The 21,559-nt window shown below is 33.6% G+C and overlaps 1 protein-coding gene across 1 annotated transcript; it reads right to left on the reverse strand.

Annotated features, from left to right (window-relative positions):
* Positions 1-1,100: 1,100 nt before the first annotated feature.
* LOC143238511 (uncharacterized) lies at positions 1,101-21,344 on the reverse strand. The gene is made up of 2 exons (XM_076478797.1): positions 20,544-21,344; positions 1,101-4,750 (listed from the first exon to the last, which is right to left on the reverse strand). The coding sequence occupies exons 1-2, from the start codon at positions 21,142-21,144 to the stop codon at positions 4,416-4,418; spliced, it is 936 nt and encodes a 311-aa protein (XP_076334912.1). The 5' UTR covers positions 21,145-21,344; the 3' UTR covers positions 1,101-4,415.
* Between the last annotated feature and the right edge of the window lie 215 nt (positions 21,345-21,559).

Here is a 21,559-nt window from a genome sequence, read left to right on the forward strand (position 1 = left end):
TTGCTTTAATCACACATGTAAAAGTTATGAAAAAAAAAGTATTTATTTAAGGGAAAATAATTGATTATAGTTCTAGAGTCAATATAATCACAACTGAAATCGCCGTTTAAAGATTTCTAATGCTACAGTAAAGCAAAACAAATGAGTGATTTTAATAAAAAAAAAGTTAATTTTGTTTGTTAAAAATAATGGATATTAAGGATCACATCTCTACTATGTCTAACATAATTTTTTACTCTAAAAATTGTAAGAAAAGTATCAATAAACTATCAGTAGCTCAGTGCACATTTATAATTCTAACATTCGAGGGTTAATCTCTTTAAATTACAACGCAGATAATCAATATTCAGCTTTGTTTCTAAACAATCAAAGAAACAAATCCCACCACACATGTAGCTTTAACGTTTAATATTTAAAAAATTATTAGAGAGAATGTATTTTCATGCTGTTTTTGTAAGCTACATGTGTAAGAGCATTTTAGAAAGGTTTAAATTAATTAACTTAGATAAAACATTGTATTGCAGTTTGGGAATGTCTGATATGTGAAGCCTCCAGTAACTTCATGACTTAAAAGTATGTACTTGAATGTGAAATTTAGTGACGAAAGAAAAGAACATATATGAGTAAATGATTAGTAGATATTTATCTTTTTTTTCTTTCTCTTAGTGTCATACTAGATAAATTAAGTGCATTTAACGCATGACTGTCTTCAGGAGTTTAATTCATCACATTTAATTGCGTTACCTAAAAATATTTCCATATAAATAATAATCCAAACAGTTGCATTTAAACGCAATAATTGATAGTTTTTGTCAGACACATATTGTTATGTCTATGTGCTTTTGTTTTTTACAGTTTTATAAAAGAAAAATTAACCAATTAGGGTAGTATTTTATTGTTCGTTAAGTTCGTTAAAATTCTTAAATAAATTTGTCCTGTAAGATCAGAATACTAGATAATAACAAATGGACACAAATATCGCAAGAACAGCAGCGTTGTTAGACTTGTTAATTGAAACAGCTATTTCTTTATGTACAGACGCATATGTGTGGCTAATTTTGTACCAAAGATTGCCAAAAATAAATCAGGAGTCAACACTATGTATTATGAAAGTTTATTGACAGTCTCTGACACACGCATTTACTTGTACTGTTTCACTTTTGAAATGCTTACTCATTTATTTACGAAAACAGAAAAGAATGACCACGTTTCAACAACGCTGGTACACCTACTTTTTTCTTATTGTCGCTTGGGAAAAAAGGTTTGTTTGTTTTTTTCTGTGAATTTCGCGCAAAGCTACTTGAAAGCTATCTGCGCTAGCCGTCCCTAATTTTGTAGTGTAAGACTAGAGGGAAAGCAGCCAGTCATCACCACCCACCGCCAACTCTTGAACTACTCTTTTAACCAACGAATAATGGGATCGACTGTCATATTATAACGCCCTCACGGCTGAAAAGCGAGCATATTTGGTGCAACGGGGATTCGAACCCGCGACCCTCAGATTATGAGTCGAACGCCTTAACCCACCTGGCAATGCCGGGCCAGGGAAAAAACGGTTCTAGTTAGCGAACATTTCATTTTTATCTTATTAATGCCACAAATAAATGTTAAACCGAGCGAGAAGGTCAGAACTAAACTATCTGAAGCCGACTTTCAGTGAAGTCGAAGTTTAATGCTGTGCTTAGATCGGGTATTTTTGCATCAGACATGTGGTCCATGTACTACGTTTGAAAACAGTATGAAAACACACATACAAAGAGGTGGATTTTATAGATATTTAACAACATTTGCTTTTGTATAAATTTGTATCTAGTCATTATTTCGCAACTTATATGACTTATTGTTATTCATGATGTTTGTACAATCTTTGTGCCTTAATCCAAGGCTCCAAACAGCCAACACACATCTTAGTGATAAGAATAAATTTTGGCAAATACTTCGAATAGCCTAATTAATTTTTCGTAATTACTTATTAACCACTCATCAACTCTGTGAAACGTGTGCAATGTTTTACTGCTAGCGAAACCCTAATTTTAGAAAATACTCTAGATTTAAGTGGAAATGAGTAAAACCCATTAAACATTAACTTGTTTACAAAAAATATGTAGCTCATTTTTATTAATGTATCCATATGTGTCTTTATGGTATCATCAGGTATTCCACCTTTCACTTTTGAATAAATGTACGTAAATTTCAAATGCTTAAATAATACCGAGACCCGTCATGGCCAAATGATTAAGGCACTCAACTCGTAATCCGAGGGTCACGGGGGTGAATACCTGTCACACCAAACATGCTCGCCTTATCAGCCGTGGGGACGTTATTAACGGTCAATCCCGCTATTCATTGGTAAAAGAATAACCCAAGAATTGGTGGTGGGTGATGACGACTAGCTGCCTTCTCTCTAGTCTTACACTACTAAATTAGGGACAGGGTACGCAGATAGTCCTCGTGTAGCTTTGCGCGACATTCCAAACAAATTACATAATACTGTATTTTGGTGTGTATTCGTACTTCCTAATTTTATATTAATATGAAAACATGTGAGAAACAGTTCAACCTAACAATAGTTGCACTGGGATAATAATATGTGGAACACAGTTGTGATCGTCTCTATGTTGTTTCTTTCGTGGTTATAAAAATAGTGCCAAGGCTCGGTTACGTTTTCCAGGAAAACTAGAAAAAAAATTTAATAATGTTTGTACAAGTGTAAAGTGAAGAACATTCATAAACATAACAAAGTTGAGCCAATTATGCTATTAACATATTTTTTCTTTAGAAAGTATAATTTGGCGTCATTTGTATAAATTATAAATTGAATACTGTCGTACAGCTTTGATCTTGGTTATTGAATTTCACACAAAGGTATTCGAGCGCAATCTGTTCTAGGAGTCACTAATTTTGTTGTGATAAACTACAGGTAACTGCCAACGCTTGGTCTACGCCTTACCAACGAATAATAGGGCTGACCGTGAAATTATAACGTCTTCACGGTTCAAATGGTGAATATGTTCGGCATTGATTTCAATCCCACGACCGTCAGAAGGCGAATTGAATGTCATAGACTCGATCAGAACATGCCATCCCCTGCAACTATGAAACTATTATTGTTTCGTAACACGATTTATATTTTTGTTAACGTATCAGTTGCCAAAATCATTTCAAATTAGATAAGATGGATAAAATGCATTTCTTCTACCTGCCTGTCTAAAACCTTAATTAGAAATTGAATTAGAATGAAGAACAAAATTCGGTAATCGCAAAATTTGCGTCATAAAGTCATGAAATACACATGGATAGGATATTTCCAAAGTTTTCGTTATTTTCATTTTACTATTAGTTCGACCTTTAAAAATTACAATTATTTGTAATTCTTGCAATCCTGACAAGTAGTAAAGTAATTCGTTCAATAACTTGAAGTTTAATGAAGCTGTAAGTAATATGTCCAATAAAAACCACAGTTACTTATAACAGGTATTTATACAGTCGCATATACGTGGACATCCCTTCCTCTAGTTATTTCAGTTTGTCTTGCTACTGAAATCTCAAGTTATGTTCAGCAATTTATTCTTAGTTGAGAATTTTTAAAATTATTTTTAACATAAATTAATTAAAAAGCAGCCTACAGGCAACAATTACCACAGTTCAAATTTCTAGACTAACGACATAATTTAAATACTTGTAGGTTTAAGTATTACCAACTAAAAGTACTTGAAACTGAGCTATTCAAAGTACTTATTTGGTTTAGTAAAAAGTTCTTTATCTTAATGAAGCAAAAACTATCAATTCAATCAAATAATTTCCCTACAATGTAACACTAAAATATTAGTTTTAAATGCTATATTCACTCACTATGCTTCTTTTTTGTTTCACTTCACATTATAGGTCTTAAAAACACTTGTTGCTTAACTGTTTTGATACGTGTAGGAATTGAACCTATCATTGTTTTCACTTCAAACTTTCACAAAAACTTTAAACTTTTTACAAATGCACACACTGAAGTCATAATAAAAACATAAAGATAAATCAAGAGATTTCTTAAGTAAATACCAAAATACTTAACCTAACTTGGTATTCGATTTCTTTTCAAGAAATATATTGATCAAATCCTCGTCACTTGTTAGTTGCAATCTAAAATAGCAGATTAGTTTCAACTTTAGAGTTTTACGAACTTTTGTTTCCAATAACGCACGACACTAGTAATTTAAATGTCGATATTGCAGTAAGAGAGAGCTTTCTATAATTATATAGGAATCAAACGTCCGAATTAGGTGAACATGGTGATGCATCATATTGTTTCGTTGTAGATTAATTATTATCCACAGTTCGTGCAAATGAGTTACAAAACTATTTAAGATATATTAAATTAGTTAAGCAGGGCCGTGATCTTTTATTTGTAATAAACATCTGACTACTTAATTAGCATACAAACAAGTCTTGGATCCCTGCACTGTTAAACCTGAGGGAGAAAAGTAGGCGTTGGAGCCGTATTCTTGAAACTGTTCCTGTACTTCTCTCGGATGTATTTGTTTCTGAAATATTTCTTCTTGTTTTCTGAAATTTCTTCGTTCTTTTGCTCGTCGGTTTTGGAACCAGATCTTCACTTGTCTTTCGGAAAGACCCACCATAGTAGCCAACTCCGTCTTCCGACGGATGGAAATGTAACGGTTGTAATGGAACTCCTTCTCGAGTTCCAACCGTTGCTGGTCAGTATAAACTACTCTATATTTGTCCTTAGTCCTTGTTCTACCTATGATTCAAAATAACGTACAACGTGATTAGACTTTGTTAAGTTAATATGGACATTATCTATGATAACAAGGGGCAAATACCATCTACTTTAAGAAAAAAAATGTGGTTTACAGTGTTGCTTGATACAAGGATAATTAACTATCCAAAAAATAAAAAATAAACATAAGATACATGAATACGGTCGTTTTTAATAGCAACTTTTGTTTTGTATATTCAAAAGTGTTCAATGGATATTTTGACTTTTCATCTGTGTCCATAAAAAATGTGTAAAAGTTTACATATTAATTCATCAAATTCTTCAAGAAACTTTGTGTTCACAATACAGTGCAATATGGTATAAAAAACACAAATAAAACAGTAAACAAGACACACTATGTAAACCTGGGCGTTAATGTTAAAAAAATACAGAAATGTAATTGTAAACTAAACGGTGCAGTAAAACAGAATAAATTACATTGTACAAAAATACCGGAATAACAAAATTCAGTAACCTGAATGCTAAAGTAAAGTAATACTGCCTAGTACATGCGGTAAAAGTCTGCTTAGAAACAACAGTCAAATACTTTACTAGACATATATAATACAGGAAAATTTGTAATATTAAATAGCTCAACGAAACAACAAATTCGGTGCTTTAAACAATATACTAACATAAAACATGGTAAATTATACAGTTAAACAAAACTCATTATACTAAGTAACACAGCAAAATATATTAAGTTCTGCATTTTGGCAGAATAATAAATTTCGTACCGTGTCACTGCCTTGAAGGGTTGACTGAGAGAAAACTACAAATAAAAACATTAAAGATGCGATAGGGGGCGTCGTGGTTTTAAAACAGGCAACTCATTTGTGAAAAAGGTCAATTTTATTTTATGTTACCATATAAGTTATTTAAAAGGATAGCATGAACAAGTTGTTTTTGTTGTTGTTCATTTGTAGTAATAAAATTAAAACAGAAAAATGGAAGTCAAAGGAGTAATACATTATTACAGAAATGTACTTGCAAGTAACTTGTTCAGTTACAACTCACCATCAAACCTTTTTGTAAATTAATACGAAATATTAAAAATTGGTCCAATCTTGTGTTTGTGCCAACTTACAGAACCTTTGGTTATATATATATATATATATAATATAATATACATATACATATATATATACAGTATTTTACTACGGCGAATCTAAAAAATACACTCGTATTTTCACAGACAGGATTCAAGCTAGCCTCAGTGTCATGAATCATTTATGAGAAATTATGTCAGTGTCCTTTAAAAACGACCTGACAATGTTTTGACTCTAGAAAACCCTAAGTCCACCTGCTGTTTCACATTCGACGCGGTTTTTCGAAGTGCGGAGACGTGTACTTAGAACGATAGGCTATTTAACATACAAGCAAATATTTCAAGACAAACTAAACGTTTGCTAATACCAAAAAACCACAGAAGATCATTCAACAATGATTGAATACCTTGCCTTAGAGGCAAGAAAATAACATTAAGATGAAAACTTTGAAAATTTCTACTTTGTTTTTTGAATATGGGTTTACTTTAAATTATTATCATTATTTGTGTGATTACAAACTTTTAAAATCTTGATTATCGAACCAGATATATAGTTCTTGCCGATGTCTTGACAGTAGAACTGAGGTCTTATAAAACTAAATATTAGACTAAAATACTTGGGTGGACAGAACACAGATAGCACATCGTATAGCTTTATGTCTATAACAAATAAGCAACAATCCAGGTATATGTAATACGTCTTCATGGGAACAGAGATCTTACGTTGAACATTAGGAAGAAACAACCTCTATATGTTATGTTTCCAGGAAAACAAACCTCTACATTCCGCTAACTATACTAGATAGAAATACATATCTGTTTGTTTAAGTATCAATATTGATTCATATAAGAAACAGTTAAAACATACAACTTTTAAGATCCTCTTATGTATGTACGACTATATTTTTATCATTTTTATACACATAATCTTTATAAGAATACATCAGTCACACAGAATGAAAATATGAGACTTAAAAAAAGGTATTTCTCTAGCTTAGAATTAACTTTTAACCTTTATTCACCGACTCTCCTACTTTGCAATTTTTTTTCAAATTACTGGAAAGTTCTAAGAGATGTCACTACCAGCACTTCACTATATTCAACACAGCTAAAATCTGTGTTTGCCTATTACCCGAAAACCTAATTTAACAACTGGGCTTTTCCTATTTTCATATCTTCCCTAACGTAGTAAGTAGGTCAGTCAAAAATAATGTCTATGTAAGTGAAAAAAATGACGTAAAATTTCATAGACAAATATCCTTAATTCTTCCAGAATACAATAATTTTTAAAGGAATATCGTAATTACCAAATGTGCATAATAGATCAAATTCTTAACATCTTTCAGCACTTTATGATAAACAAGAGGGTAAAGCCGCTATTACTCAAGAATAAGACAAGCAGTTACCATGTTTACAATAGTCACCTCTTTCATTAGGATGATAAGTGAAACAATAGAATCCACAATGAATACAAAATCAGACGAACTGCTTTACCGAGCACAACGATCCTCTGTTTTTCTATGAAACACGACACTAAAATGAACGTTTCTAAAATCATTTATATCTGCTGCTTCTGACACAAAAGTTGTTACTGTTACGAGTTTCACATTCTTGATTACTGCTTCAGCACAAGACATTATAAGTAATAATTTTATTTCGATAATGAGGGATAAACCAGTAGCCAAAACGTCGTACTCATATTACTATAATTAACGTTATATTCACAACTACATACATTCAGTAATAATTATTTTTTTACTTAAAATAAAACAACACTCTATAGAAAAAATCACTTGCTTTGTTCATTAATAAACGAAAGTTAGGTATTGTATGTTTGTTTTTGAATTTCGGGCAAAGCTACACTAGGGCTATCTGTGCTAGCCATCACCAATTTAGCAGTTTAAGACTAGAGAGAAAACAACTAGTAATCGCCACCTACCGCCAACTCTTAGATTACTCTTTTATCAACGAATAGTGGGATTGAGTGTCACATTATAACGCCCCCACGGCTAAAATAATGAGCATGTTTGGTGTGACAGGAATTCGAACCCGCAACCGTCAGATTATGTGTTGAGCGTCCTGACTACCTGGCCATGTTGGACCGAAAGTTAGCTATCTAGCGTTATAAACTTATGGAAACAAGTGATAGGATCATAATACGACAAATAACAAAAACAAACGAACATTATATTTGTAAATGGAAGTTTGATGGAAAGGTAAAGGTGTAGATTAGATTCTCATTCACTCTGAGTTCGTGAATACATGTGATTAATAATAAGCATTCAGCTAAACACCCTGTAGAAAAGATATGTTGAAAACACTGTTACGTATTATAAATTATCTCGGACAAGTCTTCAACTTATTGTTACGTACGTTACGTATTTCGATTTCGAATAGCTAGAAATTTTAATTTAGAAGTTAATTATCTGTCAATATGTGTCAAATTTATGATATTTGCTAACAATATTGATACACACAATTCTCTTTCTTAACACAAATATATTTTAATATACAAACAACAGTACAATTTATGGTAATGGTTATTACAAATAATTATTTATATACAAAAATTTTACACAAATAATATCCAGTCTTTTACGTTGATACACAGATTCACTTCACTTGATGGGAATGCTATCTAGTTCTATTCTTGACTGGTCTAACGCATTTTATAAGTTTATATTTCACAGAGGGAGTTAAATACCTAATGTCCTCGTAGAAATACTAACGTCCAAAATTAATACTATGAAGTTGAGTGGTTCGTAATGTTCGAAATCTATAAACTTTCCTGATAAATTCTGTAGTTTTTCAATAAATAAGCGTTAATCACATGTATAATTTCTGAGGCTTACAGTTTACTGACTGTAGCTGACCGATAATATTATGTACTGTCTCTTGGTGCATCGACTTATAAACTTTTTAGACAAAGTTCTAGAAACTTCAATTGGCAACAATACTGGTAATCACATTGTTGATTCTTACGCTTGAGAATCTTCTAGAAATTAGAGAACAGGCTGGACTTGTGCAATACACGTTTAACAATATAAATTACACGTATCAAACTGAAACAAACGCAGATATTACAATAAATGTCTAACAGTCAATCTGTCACAATACGCAATAATAAGTAAATTAGCTTATTTGATTTTTTAGACTACTAAATAAAGAAATGGTTTAGAAGCTCATTTTATATTAAAAATAATAACTGAGTAATTTCAGCTTCAGTTATGAATTATTTTGTTATTGGTGATCAAAAGTTTCTCTCGAATTTGCAGTATCTTTACACTGACTAGCTAGTTTACTAGGGTCATCATATAAACCCACGTGTAACCATCAGTTTGATCTTCATATGTAAATTATATTCAGGCAATTGCATAAACTCTGTAAAACCAAGGATAACTTTCAAAGGGACAGGATGATGGGTGCCAAGGAGTGTTTGCTATCAAAGGCTCTTTTTTTGTAGACTATTCGAGGATGTTTAACCCCACAGTCTCTCAACAATAGTTATCGAAAGAGAACACATGTTCCACTAGGATAACGTGTTTATTACTTTCAGGAGGCTGACTAAAGTAAAACGACCATCAACCAGACTTGTAAGACACAAAAAACACTGTACTGTATAATGAATAATCAATCTTGTCAATAGTTGTCAAGTCTTGACTGTACTATGAAAAGTGTGTCAAAGAAATATCATAATTGATCGGTTCCTTGTATATATATATATATATATTTAAATTTTCAGTGGACCCTGAAGGATGGGGACTATTTTCAATGAAGGCGACAAACAACTTCATATAAATGTGTTGTGTTTTTTTCATTTTACCAAATGATCAATAACTCTTGAAATTGTTTGTCGTCTTCATTGAAAATGATTGCTTGAATAATTGTGAGCGTTTGACTGCAATTAGTAATAATTTACGATAAAACTCCTATACACTTTACCAATTATACATAAGTATAGTACATAACACTAAACACTATCAATGTCTCACCCTGCCGTTACAATGCATATCGTCATATCCAATCTTGATCTATCTGACGACTTTTTATGTAGATGGTGATTCTGCAGCATAATTAATTACCAATGTGAAACATTCCGTCATAAGGTTGTCATGTCAAAATAATGCAAATGGTTTCTATAAGGCATGTAGTGTATAAAGACAAACGGCTCTCCAACACAAATTTCAACACTCCGATCGCACAGATATCCACAAATACCGCGGTTGTCGATTGGATCAGTGTTTTATAACAGCGTAAATACTCATTTCGTTCTACATCTGCTTGTGATATGCGATTGTTAAACGGATTTGTCTTGAAGCAACTTGTGTAAATGTGGCTTGTGTCGCTTTTTCAGACAGAGATCCTTTTTGATTGTGTTGCGTATTGTTGCCTGTATCACGTGCAGTGGTGAATTGGAGTTAAAGAACCTACCCGGACAATATCGCATGCCGTATAATGGTTAAAGAGTTAAAATTTAAAATCAATTTTTAAGAATGCGTCAGATGCACAGACTGGTCACGTATATGTTTGTGGTCTGAGGAACGGTTTTGGGAGCGCTTTAAGTATGTAGGTTTTGTTTTGTACTTCGCGCAAAGCTACTCGAGGGCTATCTGCGCTAGCCGTCCCTAATTTAGCAATATAAGACTAAAAGGAAGGCAGCTAATCATCACTACTTACCGCCAACTCTTGGGCTATTCTTTTACCAACGAATAGTGGGATTGACTGCACATATAACGACCCCACGGCTGAAAGGGCGAGCACGTTTGGTGCGACGGGAATTCGAACTCGCGACCCTCAGATTATGAGTCGAACGCCTTAACCCACCTGGCCATGCTGGGCTCTGATGTAGGTTTTATTCGACATCAACGGACGAGGACTTCGTGACTACATCATTATATATTATGAAATCATAACGCAGAAAGAATCTGTTTCAAAAATTGATTAGAAAAGAGAGAGTCGTGAGCGATTCACTATAGAAGTAATTCACCTAGTTAATAAAATCAAAAATTCAGTTTAATTGCCTAACCCAAAACATTAATGGCAACTCTTATAAGTAGTCAAAGTACTTTCTTCAATATCTTTATGGTGAGATTGTGGTGACAATCGGATATGAATCCTTCTTATAGTTTATAATCTATACAATCACCTAAGGCTGTCCTAAGCCATTTTGTTGGTTTTTCAAGGCTTGTCAGAGCAATAGGTCTTAAAAACGCATGACTTTAGATTTAAAACATTTGGAATATATACATTAGCCAGTTCAGTTTTATCCTGTTGCTTTATTTTGCAAATAAAGACCGTTTATCTTTCACGTTTTCAAATATAAGTTTATAGAGAACATTAAAACATTAGGATTCCTGAAAGATATATTGCTGGAACATTATTTGAATAAACTTTCTTAAGTTTCCTTGTTACATAAACGTATTAGTTGTTGCGCTTATTTATAAATAGTTTAATCAGATTGTGCTGTTTTCTTTGATGTACTGTAGCGTTTTATGTTTAAAGAAATATAATAAAGGGCAAAGGGTTATTTACTATATTCCCAACGGATAAATTGCTGCGTAATTGTATTTTAAAATTTATTTTATTCTAAAGTAAGTGATATACATAATATAATTTAGACTATATTATTTTGTTTTTGTTTTTACTTTCTAGAGGGCCTGCATGGCCAGGTGGTTGAGGCACTCGACTCTAATCTGAGGATCGCGGGTTAAAATCCTTGTCATACCAAACATGCTCGCCTTTTCAGCCCGCGTTATAATGTGACGGTCAATGTTCCTATTCGTTGGTAAAAGAGTAGCCCAAGAATTGGCGGTGGGTGGTAATGACTACTTGACTGCCTTCTAGTCTTACAATGCTAAATAAGGGGCGGCTAGCGCAGAGTAGCTTTACGCGAAATTCAAAAACAAACAAACACTTTCTAGAGTTATACATTGTGATATGAAACATATTTTACTTCAACGCCAGAGAATGAAATTAAACTTACATTGTAACCTTAAAAAACATAAGTTATTATTCCATCTAATTAGGCTGATGATGAGTTTTATTATATCACTTTTAGAGAAAGTATAGTTTTATGGATTTTTTTATTATATATAAATACTTTTACACTGTTTTCTAAAGAATAATAAAATGAGATCGTTCAACCTTCCAGACAGATATAGCACTTATGACTAGTATATTATTCTTCTAATGCTTTGGATTATTATTTTTAAAAAACGTGCAAGCTCTCATTACAGCGCCAATATATAACTGGCTGAAAACTGTCGTTTAAGCAAAATTAGTTCTGATCAACCCATATTGTGCAATGATAAGGATTATCATTGAATATTAATTATGTTTCTTGATGTGTTTACTATATCTTTTATTATACATATATATAATAACAAAGTGTCTGTTTGTCATGCTCCGTATCTCTTAAACGGTTAATCATAGAGTATATATATATATCAAAGTGCTTCTTTTTAAGAGTAAATTACACGAAAATGTATCATTTTTTGCAACTCATAAAATTTCACGCCACCATCACCATGGATCTGTTAGTCTTTATATGTGATGAACGATAAATCTGAGATAGTTTATTAAGAACAAAAATGTATCATTTTTTGTAAAGGAATTTCACGAAAAAAAACAAAACTTACTCCTTCGACTGATTGAAAGAAATACTTCGAGAATAAAAGCTTGAACGGAAAAAGATAATTTGTTTTGTTTGGAATTTCGCGTAAAGCTACGCGAACGCTATCTATTCCTAATTTAGCAGTGGAAGACCAGAAGGAACTCTTGGGATTCTCTTTTACCAACGAATAGTGGGGTTAACTGAAACATAATAACACTCTTGCGAATGAAAGGGTGAGCATGTGTGATAAGATAGGGATTTTAACCTGCGATTCTCAGATTGTGAGTCGAGCGCCCAATTACATGACCATGCCGGAAATGTGATTGATTATATATTTGTTGTTGTATGTATATATATATTTATATGGGTTGAATTGAATGACTTCTCTTGGCAATTTTGACAAGTCTTAAAGAGCGTATTCGTTGGTAGTGGTATTTTCTTGCAATCAGTAAATTACAAGAAACTGTATCACCCGGCGGGAAAATAATCACAAGGGTCACTCGGCAACGCTGAGTACTCTAATGGGCTGGATACACTTCTTGCATAGAAACTCCAAAAATTTGCCCAACAGTGTTTTACAGTTAGACTCATTTGCTTAAAAACAAACACAGGGTAATTCTTCTTATTAATATGAAACATGGAATAATAAAAGAGGGTCGTAAACGGCCCACTAAAGCTATTTTTATGAAAATTACGGTTAATTAGTTTCAATGAGCATCTGTTAGAAGTGTATGTTATTTACAAACTATTTCATTAATACTTTCTTATTTGAAGACATAACGTAGCAACCCTAGTTGGATTGAGGAATGCTGATATATTATGTTTGCTAATTCCAATTTTCATATTGACAGTGTATTTCTAAATAAGACTAACATAATATGGAAAAAAGCTATTTTGTGTGGCAATTTTACAAATATTAGTAGCTCGTGATTAATTTTACAATAGCAATAAACAGTGGAATTCTTGCTTATGTGATACTGGATAAACTTTTTGTTACGCGATGTGCAACTCTCAACTTCGCGAAAGTTTTATCTTGTGTGCATGTAGTTTGCAATAACGGCCATGATTTTCCTGTTTCGCCTCCGTTTCCCGTCACGGAAAATTTTATTTTTCTCTATCCTCATGGTGCAGATATTACGTCAATGAAACGTCACACGTGGCGCCACGGGTAATTAAAAATAATCTTCCTACATACGAAATAGTAGAACTGATCTTCCAAAAAAATAGCTTTTAGACTGAATAGGTAAACCTAGAAACATTATTACGATTACTTGAAACTCGCCGTGACAAAGATTTGGTTTGGTTTTGGTTTGTTTTGAATTTCACGCAAAGCTACACGAGGGCTATCTGAGTTAACCGTCCCTAATTTAGCAGTGTAAAACTAAAGGGAAAGCAACTAGTTATTATCACCCATCGCCAATTCTTGAGTTACTCTTTTACCAACGAATAGTGGGATTGACCGTTATATTATAGCGCCCCCACGGCTCAGAGGACGAACATGTTCGATGTGAAAGGGATTCGAACCCGCGACCTTCGGACTACGAGTTGAGTGCCTTAACCACCTGGCCATACTTGGCCCCGTGACAAAGAAAGTGAAGGTTACGAAACCCCAAACGAATGTTATTTATTTATATTACGTTAGTTGAAACATGTGAGTCTTCATGTCATTATTAAAGTTACAACTAAATGCTACTAGATTGCATTCAGTAACAACGAAATATGTTTTGATTGATGGCAGATAAGGCGTTCGCTACTGATCTGGTAATAACAGTTACTTAAGAACTGGTTTTAGGTAACTTCTCAGAGTTTGTGCATTGAGCTTAACAGACCGGATGACTCAGATTTTATAAGAATAAGTTATAAGTTAGTAAACGAAAATTAATGTAGACTTTTGTTTTAGCGATAACAGTAGAGAAAGAGAATAAATATCTGTAAATGATACACAAAACAACGTTTGCCACCAAACCTAGTATGTACACTTAGGCCTTTCGGGAGGTGACTTAGAAGTTAATGCTAGAATCTGACCCCCTCTCAAGCCTTCTCCATGTGTTGAACAAAAACAAGCTAGCTAATTTAATAAATTTTTGTGTGTTTTTTCTTATAGCACAGCTACTTAGGGTTATCTGCTGTGTCCACCGAGAGAAATCGAACCCCTGATTTCAGCATTGTAAATCAGAAGATCTACTGCTGTCCCAGCGGGGGAAATTTTAATAAGATATGTTATGTTAATATGAAATGTTATGATTCGAAGCGTAAGATGTTACAAATAAGTTTCGGCAAGAGTTCTGAATAATATTGCTTTGTAATTCGTATCAAAACGAATCTCGCCTTTTTGAAATTAATGTTATAGCATTGTAAATATAATTTGCAATAAAACTTTTTCTTCTAAATATAGCTGTGTGCACATGTTTATAAAATGAGCAGAAATATTCTCCGTTATAGGGTGATCGAATATAAATAACTTATAACTAGACGTTCTACACTGCCGAGTTCAAAAGCCTCTCGTGACTTAAAGAGGCTACAGCGTACTAATGACATTCCCAAATTTTACACAATTACTTTTATAACTATTTCTATGAGCGGTGGGAGGCGTGCGTGAAAATAAACTCCCTTACAACATTCGCCCGTGTCATCAGAGCATATGTAGCACATTTAGTCTCGCTCGGTTGTGAATGGATGTATAAAACAGTTTCGAAAATTAAACCCCGCGATCCGAGGAGCTAGGAATACAAAATTAGATACCACATTCGGATTGAGGGACCATATAAACCTATCCTTTCACTCCATTATGCCTAGACTTTCCTTTTTTGGGTTATTTAATACTGAATAATACATAACATTTATTTGACCGTTGTAATGTTAAGATGAATGAAATCGTTGACTATTGTAGGATAAACTTTTCATATCAAAATTATATTGTCTTTTATTGGGCATATAAGAGTACACAGTGTGAATTTATGCATGTCATAAAGTAAGTGTGAGTACTGTAAATTATGAAATTATTTTCTCTTCCGATCTGTTTATTTGAAAAGTTTACATCTTATTTGAATGTTTAACGCCATCAAAAACTCAAAGGTAGAGTAAAAGTAGTCACTTATTAAGTTGTTTTACCAAAATAAATCATTTCTATTTAAATTTCAGAAAGTTACTACAAACTTCTGTGTATAAACAAAAAAAGTAGAGTAAAATTTACATAAGGACTGTGTACGTTATATTAATACGAGTTTGAGCATATAAATCAACAATTTGTAACAATCACGGCCGATTGAAATTTGCAGTGAAACAACAGAACATTTTGATGCTGTTTGTCATTCGAATGAGTGAGGTGTCATCGAAACTTTATCCCTTTTGAGATGGGTAGGTGTAGCCGTTTCCGACTCAAATTATTCAAACATTCAATTCATAATTATGTCTTCAGATCAGCTATTTAGAATTTCCATGATGGGGAAATCCATAGTATCTAATGATACTGAAAAACAAGGGAGTATGAATCAATTTGTGCCACATGAACCATCCAGAAAGAGCCATGGGAGCAATTGTATTTTACAGCTGAGCTGGTAAGTTTGTTTGTTTGAATTTCACGCAAAACTACACGAGGGCTAGCTACGCTAGTCGTCCCTAATTTTGCAGTGTAAGACTAGAGAGAAGGCAGCTAATCGTCACCACCCATCGCCAACTCTTGGACTAATCTTTTACCAAAGAATAGTGGGATTGACCGATCATTACAACGCCCTCATGGCTGAAAGAGCGAGTATGTTTGGTGTAACGGGGATTGGAACCCGCGATCCTCAGATTACGAGTCGAGTGCCTTAACCGCCTGGCCATGCCGAGCCGAGCTAGTAAGTAAAGTGGGTGTCTTGAAACAGATGAGAATTCACGAACACAAACGTTACTGGGAAAAGCTGTCCTAGTTTCACAGGGAACGTCCCCCGCAGGCACAGCGGTATATCTTCAGATTTACAACGCTAAAATCAGGGGTTCGATTCCTTTCGTGGGCACAGCAGCAGATAGCCCGATGTGGCTTTGTCGTATGTGAGAATAACACACACACACTCAATTCACAGGGAACATAATTCAAGAAAGATCTCGATATAGAAAAGCGACAAAAGTCACGTATGTACAAGTTGCTTCAACGATTTTTTTTTTTTTTTGCACTTTTCGCTTATCTCAATCATCCGGAGCATGATATGAACGAATATTCATGTTATTCCGTACGAAGACATACAGGTAAAATTTCCGGATGACACCTATTTATGTGTTTCGGACTGTTGAAAACAGGGCGCTGGAAAACCTTCCTCCTCGTACACTAGATAACTTATAGACAGCCTTCAGGCAAAAGTGGTGTTTTTTTCATCTCGATACGACAGTCTTACGATGAAGTTTTCTGTAATAAAACTACACTGCAGAGCCATAGTCAAGGTGCACGAGTAGACATAGAGCACGACGGAACGAGGCGACGAGGACTCTATCGAAGTCGTGACTCTCCACATTCTCTTCTCTTGTTAATATAAGGAATTCAGCCTCTTTAGTAACAGAATCAAGCCTAATTGTTTCTCTACGTCTGAGACAATGTTACAAATACAAAAGAAACAAGCCAACACTTCATAATAGGTGTGACAATATGTTTTACCTGACGCTATGTCATAAACGTTTGCGAACGCTTTTCTGTCTTTTTTAAACTTGCTCGCCCTTTCAGCCGTGGGGACGTTATAATGTGATGGTCAATCTCACTATTCGAAAATTAAAGAGTAGCCCAAGAGTTGGTAGTGGGTGGTGATGACTAGCTGCCTTCCCTCTAGTCTTACACTGCTAAATTAGGGACGGCTAGCGCAGATAGCCCTCGAATAGCTTTGCGCGAAATTCAAAATAAACTAACTTTTTTTAAACTGAAACTGTATGAAGCTTATTAACAGATTTGTGTGACTCCAGGCAGCATGGTAAAATGTTAAAGTGATGGTAACAACTCATTTTACACTAATGCAAAATAAAATTAAACGTGACAGTAATATTATTTCAGTAAAAATATATTTAAATATTTCATTACTCTTTTTGCTAATACTTTGACATATTTCACAACATTATTTGTTGGAAATATGCTTCACTAACAATGATTAATTAGGAATTTTACAAACTTATAATCAAGGATTATGAATCAGAACTTGAAGTTAGACTCCTATATACATTACTGTAACTTGATGTGACACGTATTAGACATTATTCACAATATTCTACGTTGATATGACACGTGTTAGACACCAATACACAATACTATACGTTGATGTAACACCTCTTCCTTAGTCTTAAAAATACAAGTCTATTCTTGTGAAGCCAACAGAAGTCCCCAGTTCAAGTCTAGGTTTTGGAGCATCGTTTCACTTATGAATTTGTTTTTGCTTGTAAAATGAAACATATCTCTTATTAATCGTTAGAATACAACAATGTTACTATAGTTTCCTTATGAAACAAAAAAAGGAACAGTTTACAATAAATAATTATGTAAACATCATATCCGATTATGAATAGCATAGACTTTTACTTACGTCTATGCCAGTTCAGTTTAACCAAGATGGTGTTAAAATTATCATCAGATCACAATCAGTTCTTAGTATTTTAGAAATCTGATACTCTCATAATCTTACTGCTGAAAACCGTATGTGTTGACAACATATAAGAGTCCCCTGTTCTTTGCGTATGTTTGAAGTAAAGTGGTTATCACATGATCATTTATAGATAAAACTGTTCAGAGTTAGAAGTTTGTGAACATTTAATTCAAACGATTCAAATATCATTTGTATTAATTTAATTTTAAGGTACTATAATGTATCTGTACTGTGACTATGTAAGAAAATGAAGTTTATTATTGATATAAATTGTATCTGCTTTTACTTGGAATAAATTAAAAATTCTAAGTAAAGTAGATTTTGAACGCATGTAGACTTTCGTAGGTCAAAGTTGAAACTTATAGAGCAAAGACTGTAAAGGAGATTCAACAAAACTTGGATCTTCCTTCGAGACAAAAACGTTGTATCAGTCGTTTGTTCTATATGAGCGCATAATGTAGGTGTTTTAGAAGGATTAAATCGATGGAAAACTCCATTGCATCAATCCCAATTTTTCGACATTGTGAAAAATCGTCCTCAGAAAGAAAATAAAGACAGATAAACAGAATTTTATAAAAATCTGCAGGGATACCTTCCATTATACCGTTGTGAAATCAACACAAACTGTTTAGTATTAACATACACGATATAAGTAATGCTTAGACTGGCAATGTGTTAAGGTGTAAAATATCATCAAAGCGCTGAGTAGCTTTGGAAAGAAAACATTAATATGCGTTGGATTCACGTGATCTGTATATCAGTTCTATAATCTGTATGATATAATTTAGGACTGTGTATGCTGAGTCACCTAACAGTTTTGGTAGTGTAGAATAGGCATAAAATTCTAATGTGAAGTAATACCACTAGACTTTACTTTTCAGCATTATTTTAGACTTTGAAAAAAAATCCTTTTAGTCACTCTAGAATAAAACGTCTTGAGAGCAGAACTCTTAAAATATAAGTCAGTTAAAGTAACTGAAATGAGATTTTATATATATATATATCATACGGTTCTACAACTATGACGCTGTTCATACAATTTCGCACAAAGCTGCTCGAGGGCTATCTGCACTCGCCGTTTTTGATTTAGAAGTTATAGACTGGAGAAAGGCAGCTAGGTAGTATCATTAACTCCAACTTTGGGCAACTCTTTTACCAAAGAAAATTGAGACTGACCGTCACATTACAACTTGACAAATAAAAAGTAAGCATGTTTGGAGAAGAACTATTTAGATTGTTTGTTCAGTGTCACAACCATTAGTCACAAAAATTGTTATATTTACTTCTTAGCGCATAACATGTTGTGGAAGTGACGTTAGAACTGTGAACGTGAACACTGCGCTTGTTTCACGTATACATGAACCATTCCGTTTAAACATAAGTCATTCGTGCAGTGTTTATTAACCTAAATACAACAAACTAAGACACCTTACATCACTTGTTTGTTCGAATTAGTTTTAGCTTTCTGGCTTAGTAAGCTTATTGTATCCAAAATGTTTAGTTAATAATTTATAATATACGGTTTCACTTTACTTCCGTATTGAAGCTGGCATACGCAAATATTTGTCTAAAGTTAATTAAAACAAGATTGAAACAATGAAACTAAACAACTGTCTCTTAATTTTCAGTTAAAGGCCAGAATCAAAATACTAGCAATGAATCCACTTACCACTTGGTTTTCATTACATGATGTATTAGGCCACTTTCGAATGACGTATTAAAGAATAAAATCATCTTATACTGACGTATTATCACACTTTGTAAGATATGGGTTATTATGCGTGATGAAAGTTATTTTTGACACGTATTTGATTTTCGTAAGATACATCTAAAGCACTCATAAAACCTTAATTTCGAAATTATGTAATATGCATGAAAGTATTTACAGTAGCCCCTTGGCGGTCTCAGCAGATAGCCCGATGTGGCTTTGCTATAAGAAAATACACACACACACATTTTACAGTAGTGGTATTCATATCCTAAAATTACAAATTTAGAAAGCACTGATTCACACTGAAAGTAAAGAAATGATCAGTATGTATATGCTATTTTATGTCAATACATGCAATTTCCATGCTTAAACTTGATTTGATATCTATAAACGTGGAAGCGTAAGAAATGCTTGATCATAAGATATTGATAAGTAATAATTTGCTCAATTTGTGTACAAACTAAAATACAACGCCACGTGCAATAATTGTTTTGCAGACGTAATATTTCAATAGGAATTGCCTAGCCATCGTAGTAGGTATTGAGGTGAATTTCAAGATGTCGATCCTTAAGCTGTGAATACGTTACTTAAAATTATTCTTTTATTGCAGTCTTTTACTTGTTTAGGGATAAAGTAACCTCATATAATGTTTGTATTTTATATTATGTTGTGTTCCAAGTTAAGTTTAAGCACATAGGCAATGAATAATTATAAACCAAACATAAAGATTAAAAATAACAAGAATGCTAGGGCGGTGGGATATTTTCTAATGTGAAGACAGATGAATGTTATTTATTACCAACCTGTTGAAAGATAGCTTTGTTTATCCGGTAAATTTCTGGTCCATTCGAAGGGCCCACGTTTTGGCGATGGTCGATTACTGGGTTCTACGCCCATGCATGATCGAAAGTTCGGTGGTGTAGGAGCAATTTCGTTGCAACAATCACCCTGACCCCCGGTAAAAGGTGAGAAAGAGATATGAGAAGCGCCGTGTGAAGTCTGTTGTTGGAAGTTACATGTGGTCGGTAAGTCTGAGAAACGATAACACTTTGACATCTTAAACTGTTCGTTTTCAAATGACACACACTCGCTCATTTGACCTGTGATTTTCACGGAAGTATCTATTTCTTCTAGAACTGTCAGTGGTTTAGAGTCCATATTACCAGACACTGACCACAAACAGTTTGGCTGGAATAGACTTGTTTGTACAGACACGGCACACTCTGAAGGCTGAGATGTTGGTTCTGATAAAGGATTGAAGACGCCATTGAAATTTATGGAGTCATTCGATTTTCGGTTGCCATAGGAAATGTCTGAATATATGTAAGACGGATCAGAGACAACAGAGCAATACTGAGAATTAAAAGACAACATAGTATCGTAAGCGTTGTCTGCAAAAATCATGACGTCAGAATTGGATCAAAATCCTATTAGATATATACTTAGGCGTAACACACTGTACTGTTAATTTTACTTGGCGTTACGTGCAGTATGTAAATAACACCATAAAAACACGAATGCCGTTTACAGGGTATCTTATTACTATAACCTGTTCGTGTTCTTACACCCACACCAGTATTTCTCCGTTTTAATGCATAACACTCTGACCTCATAGCAATATGTCTCCTATTACATGTTAAGAATTTGTTCTTACTGACATATATTCGCAAACCTGTGGCCTGTCAATCACAAAGAGTAACTCCGCCCTTATTTCTATTGGCTTAAACCAAATTACTGTTAGTTGAATTCGACCTATTGGATTACAAGGGCGGTGTTTCTTTTTCTTTATTTGTAGCTCAGCTAAATATCCATAACGGTA

This window comes from Tachypleus tridentatus, chromosome 13 (genome assembly GCF_004210375.1).
Source record: "Tachypleus tridentatus isolate NWPU-2018 chromosome 13, ASM421037v1, whole genome shotgun sequence".
Taxonomy (NCBI): domain Eukaryota; kingdom Metazoa; phylum Arthropoda; class Merostomata; order Xiphosura; family Limulidae; genus Tachypleus; species Tachypleus tridentatus.

What these genes read in the sequence shown, in the direction of transcription:
- LOC143238511 (XM_076478797.1), bottom strand. Translation starts at nt 21,144, where the DNA reads ATGATTTTTGCAGACAACGCTTACGATACTATGTTGTCTTTTAATTCT. An exon ending in ACAAAGCTATCTTTCAACAG is followed by an intron (nt 4,751 to 20,543) that starts GTTGGTAATAAA and finishes TTTGAATCATAG; the next exon opens with GTAGAACAAGGACTAAGGAC.